The following is an 11,225-nucleotide window of genomic DNA, read 5'->3' on the forward strand; positions in this document are numbered from 1 at the left end:
CGGCACTCTGCATCTGTAATTGCCAATTCTGTATTTTCTGGCTGCATAATTATTACACAAGTGCCTATTTTATTGCTCCTAAAAGATAACCTCCCCAAGGGCTAGTCATAGTTCGTCTAGAATCCCCACAGTGCTGAGTATGGTGCTCCAGACAGACATCGTATGTATACCATAAATAATTGGGGAAGGGGTTGAATTCACTGGAAGGAGCCCAGACTCCCTGCTAAGGGGTCAGATGCAAACCAGGTCAGAGCCTTTACTCCTCTTCCCAAGCTCATGGGAGACGCTGCCATCAGATCACAGCATTCCCTCCCAGAGACCCTGGAAGAAACCACAACATCCTTTTCAACACTGCACCACAGGCCACCAATACAAATTGACTGGAAAGATTAACCCTTTTTGCCTTCTCTGCTTCCTAGGCATTTCCTTAACCGAGACAGCACTGGGACCTCACCACTATTACCATAACCACCATACTCTATTGTACAGAGCTATTGACCTGTCTGCCTCCAGTAGACCAGGCTTTCAAACTTTTAATCACGAGAGCTCAATAATAACCCAAATTAGCATGTACCAAACTGAAGCTAAAATTTCTCCAAACAATATTCATCTGATTAATGTAATGCACTCTGATATATCCCTATTATAGTCCTATCTAAAATACTGATTCAGACTCACAAATTTCATCTCATGGTGCACTACGGTTTACAACTCTATTCATATGATAGATACACTGTGCTTAGCCACTCAGTTGTGTCTGACTCTTTGTGAGCCTGTGGATTGTAGCCTGCCAGGATCCTCTGTTCACGGGGATTCTCCAGGCAGGAATACTGCAGTGGGTAGCTATTTCCTCCTCCAGGTGATCTTCTCAACCCAGGGATGGAACCCAGGTCTACCACATTGCAAGCAGATTCTTTACCATCTGAGCCACCAGGGGAGCCCGATATGATAGATACATATAAAATATTAGTTCTATAAATAATGTTCCTTAAGATAACACTGTGCTGTGCTGTGCTTAGTTGCTCAGTTGTGTCTGACTCTTAGTGACCCCATGGACTGTAGCCCGCCAGGTACTTCTGTCCATGGGGATTTTCCAGGAAAGAATTCTAGAGTGGGTTGCCATGCCCTCCTCCAGGGGATCTTGCCAGCCCAGGTATTGAACCCAGGTCTCCTGCATTGCCGGTGGATTCATTACCAGTTGAGCTACCAGGGAAGCACAACTGTAACTAATAATCCCTAACATCTTAGCCTTCATTCAACAGAAGTTCATTTCTTGCTCACCTAAACAGGTGCGGACTAATGGGTAGCTTGCACTGGGCAGTCATTAAGGGTGGATTCCAAGCCATTTGCATCTTGTGGTATCTTCAACATATGACTCCTGGAGTTCCCACGTTCAAGATCATAGCAATCCTGCCTGGGAAGCTTTTTGTGTGTCAGGTGTACAAGTGACACTCATTGCCTTCAATCTCTTTCCATTGGCTAATATTTAGTCACATGGCCTTACAATTGCAAGGGACCTGAGAAAGTAGTCTAGCCATGTGCCCGGGAAGAGATGAAACAGATCTGATGACTAGCTAGAAGTCTCTGCCAAAGACCTGCCGTCTGAAAAATTCTCCAAGGGAAGGACCTAGCCTTACTCCCATTTATATCTCTAGTGACTAGCAAAATATTTGGCTCAGAGTAAGTGCATAGAAAATGTATGGTCAGAGAATGAATGGAGAACACAGTAGGTCCTGGCCAGAGCTCCAGAACTGTTATGGTTCATGATTAGGCTTCACAATTCTCTCCAAACTCACACCTGTGCAAATCCTCTCCCCTGCCCAAAGCAGACTTGAATCTGAATATCTGGATTAAGGCAGGTGGGGAAGATACCAGAGAAACTGTCTTGGTGTTTTCCCATCTATTTGTGGGCTACACAGCGACTTACTCTTCCTACAACCACATGCCTGCTGAAAAGGAGCACAGCAGAACAACTATAAGCACACAGGCTTTTGAGGCAGATAAATCCTGACCAGGCCTGTCTCTGGTTACAGAACTGCAGCTGAGCATTCAGGATTCTGAGCACCGTCTATGAATTATCTCATTGCATCCTCACAATAAGCCCCTGAAGGACATGGGTTTCTCCCTCTGACCCTCCAGTTCCCTGAGTGAGAATTAACATCCTCTACCCCTATGTCCCCAGAGCACTTTTTCCACAATTCTTTCCTATAGTAAGTCCCTCACAACAAATGAGTTTCATTCTGAAAGCACATTCATAAGTCCAACTTGTTCCTAAATCCAATAAAGCTAGCCTAGGTACCCAACTAACACAATCGGCTGTAGAGTACTGTACTGTAACTGTCTTATAGTACTTTTCACACAAATAGCACATAAAAAACAAACACAAAAAATAAAACACTTATAATCTTGCAGGACAGTACCTTGAAAAAAACAGGAGTACAGTACAACAGCTGGCATATAGGGGCACATTCTTTGAAAGTTTGCAACTTGAAGGTTCATATGTAGGGGAGTTACTATAATGCATGAATGGGGGAGCTGGTTGACATGCGGAAGCCCGTATCTATTCATCCTGCCTCTCCAATTACACTTCAAGGATGGGTCAAAATACCTAGCATCAAATGCCAAACCCAACTTAAGAGTTGTGTGAGGCTAGCTAAGACACTTACCACAATATTTGAGCCTTGACTTCCTTATCTGAGAAATGGGATCAGAAGTCCAGCATCAAAGGGATGCTGGAACATATAAACCCAATACCAATAAAGAACTATGCCTAGCACATAGTAGGTTCTTTAAAAAGTAAGACTGTCCCTCCTCCTTCTCTCCTTGACAGCAAGGATAAAGTTTTATTCCTGAGCACTAACACTGTATCTTGCACATAATAAATATATAACAAATGTTCGTTGAAATGCACTGAATGACCAGCCCTTTACTGTTGAAAAATACAAATAAAACACACAAACCCGGTGTGAATCTTTAGAAATCCTTTTATCTCCCCTCCCCCCGCCACACACATTTCTTTACTCTTTTCTCTTTGGGAAACGTGAACTTCTTTTTCTTGTACTTAGAAATTTTAAATGGCTAACAGAGCACCTCAGGATTCTTTCCTCTGGCCATTATCCTTCTCTTTCAAGTTGTGCTCAGCAAGATTATTTGGATATTGGAGCTAAAAACGGTCAGATTACAAGTAGAGGGCCCTGAAATGTAACATTCCCCATTGCAGGATTCTGGAATTACACCAAGCACCAGGGAGGGCTTGCTCTTCCCCAAAGAGCTCACTGTTCTGAAAAAAGTCTTTGTTTTAAGGCTTTGCGAAGCTGCCCTGCGGCATCTCCTCTGGGATCCCCAGCACTAGTGGGGACTGCTCACATCTAGAGTATCTACATGCTCCCTGTAAAACTGAACATTCAAGAGTTCTACCATCTTGTAAAAACTGCTGCTGAGTCTTGGTTTATCTCACAGCATAATGATCATTGTTTTGGAACCACTTGTTCTGAGTTCTCCAGCAAGCCCCTGCTAATGATAACAGCTAACACAGGTTTACTAGGCTTTGTATCAATTATCTCCTTTAATGCTCACAAAAAGCCTACAAAGTGGATATTACTCTTATCCCCATTTTGCAGAGAAAGAAACCGAGACTTAGAAGGTCAAAGAACTTTGCCCAAGTTCACAGAGCCAGCAAGCAGCAAAGCCCCAATTCAAACCCTAGTCTCTCAGGTTCCAACCCCATTCCGTTCCTGCTACTCCATACCACCTCTTTAAATGGCTATAAAAGAAGGTCCTTTCTGTATAGAAATACTTGAAAAAATAAACAGTTTGGACTGGTTGATCTTTAGGTCCCTTCCCCCTCTTAAAAAAGAAATCTATGGTTCTATAGAAAGAAGGAAAAAAAAAAAGGAAATGTAAGGAGGCCAAACATTATGAGGCTTGGCTTATCAGTATTTAATAACAGCTTTTGGATCAAAACTCTACAGAACCTTATTTATGGTCAGACAGTTACTGTTAAGCAGAACCTTTTTATACAACCTTTTCATCTGAGGATATTGTAGCCTTCTACTGCCTTTCTATTAGTGAGAGATGGGCTGTGAAATTTGCTGGCCCTGCCAACATTATCCCATTAAATTATCTGCCCTCTTTCAACGTAATTCACTCAGGGGCACCAGTTTGAGCCTCAGGCCCTGTGGCTGTCCGTGCCTGGGCGTTCTGAGGGGGAGGTGTGAGGGAAAAGGCTCAGGTGGTAGCAGCACCCCATGACATAACATCAATCCACGTTTCACTGCTTTACCAAAATAAAGTGGATGCCACGATTATACCATTCCTAAACAAACTGAAAACCCCAACCAAGCTTACTGCAACAAAGAGAGAGCCTTTTTACTGCTGTTTATTTTTATTTTGTATTCGTTAGCTTTTTAGATATTCCTGGCATGCAAGTCAGGCTCCGTGTAACAAGCAGCTGCATTTAGTTAAGGATTTCGAAGAGTTCCCCCCCACCCCATTATCCTCCCCCCACCGCCCACTTAAACTCCAGAGAAATTTCTCAGACTCAAAGAAGGCTATTCCTTTCTCTTCGTCTGTCTACAGAACAGTCTCTCCCGACACACCTCGGGGATTAGGTAAGGCCAGGCTGAGGCTCTTGTGTCAAGAAAGAGACCTCGGAGACTTGAGTGTTTCCCAGCTGGGGCTGGATTTGCAAGGGTCTAATTCACATCGGGAACTTGGAGCAGGCAAGCCAGCTCTCCCACCAGAGAACATTCTAATAAATCACCCCTGTTCAGCCTACACCCCAAGTTGTACACCACGATGCAAATACAGGCACTTCATCAAAATATATCTCATCGCTGGTTGGAAGGAATTGCCAGACACACTCCTCAAACCGCATCCAAGTTGCAGTTCATTACAACGATATAATTCCTCTTGATCAGAGGTGCAGACCATCCGAGGCCCTTCCGGTCTATCTCTGAATTACAGCAGGTCTGGCTTGGGGAACTCCAGCACAGGAAGGAAAACTGAAATTGGCTGTCTCCAATCATTTCTTATGGGCTTCTCTGATGGCTCAGCGGATAAAGAATCTGCCCGCAATGCGGGAGACACAGGAGACATGGGTTTGATTCCTGGGTGAGGAAGATTTCCTGGAGGAACAAATGTCAACCCCCTCCAGTATTCTTGCCTGGAAAATACCACGGGCAGAGGAGCCTGGTGGGCTACAGCACATGGGGTTGTAAAGAGTCGGGCACAAGTACAATCATTTCTTATAACTCCTAGATACGGCTAAAAAAAATGTTCCTTTGCTACTCTCAGAATACCTTGGGGAATAGCCCCTTTGGCAACTACATAACATAAAAGGAGTGTAAATTTTAAGACTTAAAGCAGGAAAGACTGTCCAGGGCAGCAGTTAGATAAGAGCATGAACTCTTACGGTCTGTAAGGCCAGCAAGGCCATTTCCTAGCCGTGTGACCTTAACAAAGCAATTTAACCTCTCTATGCCTAAATCAAAATGAGCTGATTACACCACCTTCCTCATGGGGCTGTTGTGAGGATTCAGTGAGTTAATACTTGCAAAGTGCTTAGAATGGTGACTGGCCTATTGTAAGGATTATGCAAGTGTTTGTTAAATAAATTGTATAAACAGAGGCATCTCGGAATGCTTGGGTTCAGGGAAATACATTCCTAGTTGAGGTCAAAGGATTTGGCACCATTCATCAGCTTCTCTCAGGCCCAATAACAGCCGGCCTGGTGGGAGAGAAAGCAGAAAGTGAGACAAGATAGAGGCCCCATGGATTGTGCAGATGTGGGCTAAGGCCCAGGAGCCCCGGCAATCCCTGGCAACCTACCCAGGAAGGCAACTCATTGCCCCAGGCATCAAACACTCCAAATCAACGCTCCTATCTTTGAGGGATTATAGTTTTCTTTAAAAGTCAGATTATAGCTAGAAACATACAACCATAAAAATTCACGTTAACTTTTGTGTATTATTTCTGGGGGTTTGCATAGCCTTAATTTCAAGGCTTAATTTTAGGTCTTAATTTTAAGACCCTCTAGTCTGGGTGCCCTTCTCCAGTACTTGCCATACATGGTTTCACTTAGATCTCATATACTCAGGTAGGGCTCAGAAAAACTGATCACCATACCCAGTAAGTATAAGAGAAAAGATTCAAACCCATTCTGGTTCTGTTAACTCCAACACCTGTGCTCATAACTATTAACTGTTAAGTTCTACCACACTCTCTTCACATTAGAAGACGAGAAAAGAGAAGGAAAAATCCTTGAAAATATACCATGTTGAGTTTTTACTAGGAAAAGCAAATTATACCACTTTAAAATTATACAACTTTATATATGCCCAAGGAGATTATTCTCCATTCAACAAAAATCTATGGCCCACCCTTACTATATATGTATATATGTCATTTATATAGATATACATATATGCGTGTGTGTGTGTGTGTGTGTGTGTATATACACAGGTGGCTATTCCAGGTGGCTCAGTGGTAAAGAATCTGCCTGCCAATGCAGGAGACGCAGGAGACATGGGTTCAATCCCTGGGTCGGAAAGATGCCATGGAGAAGGGAATGGCTACCCACTCTAGTATTCACGCCTGGAAAAACCCCTGGACAGCGGAGCCTGGCAGGCTACAGTCCATGGGGTTGCAATGAGTTGGACATGACTGAGTGACTGAGCACACACATATATATACATATAGTCTACAAAGCCCTCCATTCTCCATAGGATGTTGGGTAAAATTTTCAGAAATATTTTAAATAGGGTATGTGGTCACCACCAAACCACAGCCAATTTGGACACTAATGGATGCAAGTGACACACCATTTAGAAACTTTCAAGTATAATTTGAGGCCTATGCTCGCCATGTAGGAGACAGAGAGGAAAATACAGACCAAAGTTTAGTCTGTAAAAGGACTCCTAACCAAATATCAGGAAGATAACCCCAGGTATCAGAATAGCAGTACAGCCATAAGGAAACTGAATCGATATTAGAAATTAAATATTCCCAACACACTGCCAGAGGCAGTGGGACCACACTGTTTATCAACTGGGCCTCAACGTGGCTCCCCAGGGAGATCTTCAGGTGTCTCCAATAATGATGGGGCTGAATAGCTTGGTCCCCGGTGTTTTCACTAGAAAGCTAACAGTCTCATTGCCCTCAAAAGACTCTGATTCTAGAAGCAGACAGAACAGGCACCTATTAAAACAGCTTTGGAAAGTTTACAAAATGACAGCAAACAGTAGCAGGCCACCACCCTCTGACTCCAAGCAGCCAAACCACAGAATCTATAAGACTCTGAGAGGCTAGAGTGGGTTCTAAATGCCCTGAACTCTGGGTACAATTATCAAGGCTTCAGTTTCTTAGAGAGTTTTAGCTCTGGATTGGTAAGAGGTCAATAGGGAGAAAACAATGAACAGACAGAAAAAAATAAATGTAAAGGTTTGCTACTTCTGGCTAACAAAAGAGAGAAGTGGTGGGAGAAATGCTGAGCATTTTTTAAAATAAATAAATGAAACATATCTCCCTTTAGGCTGATTTCCTGAGCCTCTGGCTGAGTTACCTTGAGAATCTTGGATCAGACAAGAATAAATCTGAGTTCCAGTAGATCTGTCCCCAGAGAAAAGATCAAGCATTCACAGAAATGGAAAGGGATTTATTAGACAATAAATAAGACAGTAATAACGGATTTTAGCTCATTATTGAAGAGTTCAGGATAGGCAATACTCTTTTTAAAAAAAAGATAAACTTTAATGGGAGAAAAAGAAACAATTTTAATTCATACAAATGGAGGTTCCACAGAAATGGGACCTAAGAAGTGGCCAAAGAAGTGGCAACTTTTATACTTTTTAAACAAACAATACATTTGTGAGAAATTTTAAGTTTTTTAAGCTTGTAGACAGTTAAGATAGAATTTGGGTGACTGCTTACAATTTTGTTACAATGATTACAGTGTCTACATTACAATTGTCTACAATGATTACAAAATGATTTTCTGGACATTTACTTAAAGGCAGATTAAGAAGGAAAGGTACACTGGACCCCCATGTCCTCTCCTTGGTTCTTCCCCTTCCCCATGATCTAAAAGCATCAATTGCCGAAAGGTTATACAGAAGGAAAGGAGTAGACAGAGGATATAACTGAAATTGTCAAGGCCCCAAACTAGAAGCCTTGCCTTCGCTAGAATCACCCTGGTTATCTCCACCTCAATTCGCCCTGCAACCTGACATCACGACTGTTTACAATGTTGTAGGCAGTATGGCCCATTTTTTACTTTTCACCCAGGTGTGTGGCATGGAACCAGATGTTTGGCATCAAGGAAGCAAGCATCCATGTGACCAAGCTGTTTACATTTCATTAGGATTTTTCATCAGGGAGGTGCACTCCCTGCTGATGTACATCTTAATTACAATTAGGAGCTGTATTTACCCCGGAGGAGTCTCCAGATTAGCACAACCACACTATAGGATCAGTTTCAGAATCATCCTCGGAAAATGTGGTTCCCACTTCCCCAAAGTCATCTCTAAGAAATCAAAATTCACACAAAACTTCCTTCCCGAGTGTGTTTTTCTACTACGAAAAAATATTAGCTAGATTTTAGTCCAAACTAATTCTGCAGTCATAGTCCATGTAGGGAACAGATCTCTTCCCCTCAACTGCTAAATAGCCCAGAGCCTTTTTTCTCCCTAAAAGCACAGCGTTAACTTAAAAATGAAAGATGCAAGATAAAAGAGCATAGGTTGGGGCTGGGAGGGAGGGAGGGAGGGAGGGAGGGAAGAATTCAGGGGCTCCAGTACTCCCTCAAGGGATGCATGTTAAAAGTGAGGCCCAAAACCCTGGAGACTTTAATCAACTTTCCCCCTCCAACCTCCAAAGAATGAATCGGTTGTCTCCACAGGCGCAGCCCGGCTCTTCCCTCTCATTGTGTACCGGCTCAGACTCAGCAAGGATCCCAGCTTCCCGCAGCGAACTAAGACGCCGGAGCTTTCGGTGAAGTCTTTCTCTAACTGTTGCGATTGTCTTTGGAGATTACCAAAATCAAGTATGCATTAGCTGGCTTTTCCCCTCTTGTTCGTAACACACACACACACACACACACACACACGTGCACTTAGGAGCGGCAGGCCGCCTCTGACAGCACATTTTGCACAAAGTGGCGGCGCCGGCAGCGCACACGTTGTGGCCTCCATCGTGACCCTCCAGAAGCCCGGCGAGTCGGGCACCGTGGAGATGCGAGGCCGCCCGAGCCCCAGGAGGACAGCGCTTTTGTTTGGGTCGGCCTGCGGACGACACAGACTCTCTCAGGCATCCCTGAAAATACAAACTCCCTTCTGGACCACGCTCTCCAGGACCGCTGCGATTTGGGAGCAGGATGGACTTGAACAAAGTTGAAGCTCATTTAGGGGTCCAACGAGAGATGGGGAGACGAAAAGCATCCCATTGCCCCACGAACCCCAACCCCTCCACGCTTCCTGTCAGCGCTGACAACTGAGGCTGGGCGCCGGAAAAAAGTCCCGGGCGCACCCCCGGCCCGCATCGAGGTTCGCGGGTGAATCCTCGCCTGTCTCCCCGGCGCCTGAGGTCGCGCTGGAGAGTCACCCGACGGGACGCCGGCCGCCCCCCACCCCACCCCCCCCGAGGCGCGCGCGGAGCTTTCCGTCTACCCAGTGCCGGACAAACCGGCTGGAGGTTGGGCGGGGCCGGACGGGCCCGCAAACTGGCCGATGCGCCTCTTACCTTGGGCCGTGGCCCCGCGCGCCGCCAGGAGCAGCGCGGCCAACAGCGCCAGGAGCGGCGGGCGCGCCCCGCGGCGGCGCGGCCGGTGCATTCCTCCTCTCGCGGCGGCGGCGGCGGCGGCTCCCAGGCCGCGCGCAGAACATCCACAGGTTCTGCCCGGGGTCCCAGCCACCTCGTCCCGGTCGCTCTCCCCGGAGGATGCCAGGGGCGTCTGCGAAGTTCTTTGTCCGTCTAACCTGCTCCTTCGCCTTCGCCCGGCCGCTCAGGACCCCGTAAGCGCGGTCCGTCCCCAGCCCTCTGGCTGCAGCCTCGCCGCGGCTGGACAGTCAGTTCAGTCGCGGGTTGTCGGGGTCGCCCTCGCGAAGGGCGAGTCTCGCCCGCGCGGACTCTGAGAACAGCGCGCCCTGCGCCCGGGGGCTGCCGTCCCGGGGCTCCTTCCGTGGCGGCCGCGGCGGCTCCTCCCGCTCTGCGCGCTGGCTCTTTTGCACTCAGCCTCCCTCAACTTGTCACTTTCCACCAACTCTCCAGCCCAGCGCCTGGGCCCCGACCAATGGCAGAGGCGGACCCAGGCCGGCGACCCAGCGCCCTCTGCTGCCGCCTTTCAGCACCCGCACCCTGAGGACGTCCCGAGGTTGTTGTTCCCGCGCCTCCAGCAAGCTCACCTCCCCTCCCCCACGACACCTCAAACCTGCAGCCCGAATTGAGCAGCGGGGGGGACCTCGGGGCCACTTGACAAAGGGAAATCGAGGCTCAGGGAGGTTTATCTGGCTCGCAAACCTGTAGCTAAATGACTTAGTTAGGAGTCCCAGATAGTAGCGATCTCAGCTTTTCCTCTCTTAGCTGTGTAACCCTGGGTAATAGAACATTTAGTGATACCATGCAATTTCCCTTTTGAGTTTTTCTTTGACCCATAAAGTGATTTATGGTTTCTCATTTTTGTCTTCAATTTCTAGTTTCACTGCATTGAAATCAAAGTCATCAGTACCGTTTCCTTTTGGAGACTTATTAAAGATTTCTGTAGTCAGTTTCTGTCAGTGTCCCCTTGGTCTCTTCAAAGAAGGTGTTTTTCTGTCTTCAGAATTGGAGATAGGTGATGATCTCAGTTTGACCTGGTGTTTATTATGTTACTTAGGCCTTCTGTGGAGAAGGCAATGACACCCCACTCCAGTTCTCTTGCCTGGAAAATCCCATGGATGGAGGAGCCTGGTAGGCTGCAGTCCATGGGGTCGCTGAGGGTCAGACACGACTGAGCGACTTCACTTTCACTTTTCACTTTCATGCATTGGAGAAGGAAATGGCAACCCACTCCAGTATTCTTGCCTGGAGAATCCCAGGGACTGGGGAGCCTGGTGGGCTGCCGTCTATGGGGTCGCACAGAGTCAGATACGACTGAAGTGACTTAGCAGTAGCAGCAGGCCTTCTGTGCCTTGGCTTTTTTTTTTTTTTTTTAAGCTGCTTGGCCAAAGGGATCATTAAAGTCTCCTACTAAC

At 46.4% G+C, this 11,225-nt stretch overlaps 1 protein-coding gene across 1 annotated transcript in view; it reads right to left on the bottom strand.

Moving 5' to 3' along the window:
- The window catches only part of ROR1 (receptor tyrosine kinase like orphan receptor 1), a 470,743-nt gene extending 459,879 nt beyond the window's left edge, over positions 1–10,864 (bottom strand). The window contains exon 1 of the mRNA XM_027537028.1: positions 9,736–10,864. Coding sequence (XP_027392829.1) covers positions 9,736–9,826 — 91 coding nt within the window. The 5' untranslated portion in view covers positions 9,827–10,864. The remainder of the gene's footprint in view (positions 1–9,735) is intronic.
- Positions 10,865–11,225: the final 361 nt, after the last annotated feature.

The sequence above is a fragment of the Bos indicus x Bos taurus genome, chromosome 3, assembly GCF_003369695.1.
Source record: "Bos indicus x Bos taurus breed Angus x Brahman F1 hybrid chromosome 3, Bos_hybrid_MaternalHap_v2.0, whole genome shotgun sequence".
Taxonomy (NCBI): domain Eukaryota; kingdom Metazoa; phylum Chordata; class Mammalia; order Artiodactyla; family Bovidae; genus Bos; species Bos indicus x Bos taurus.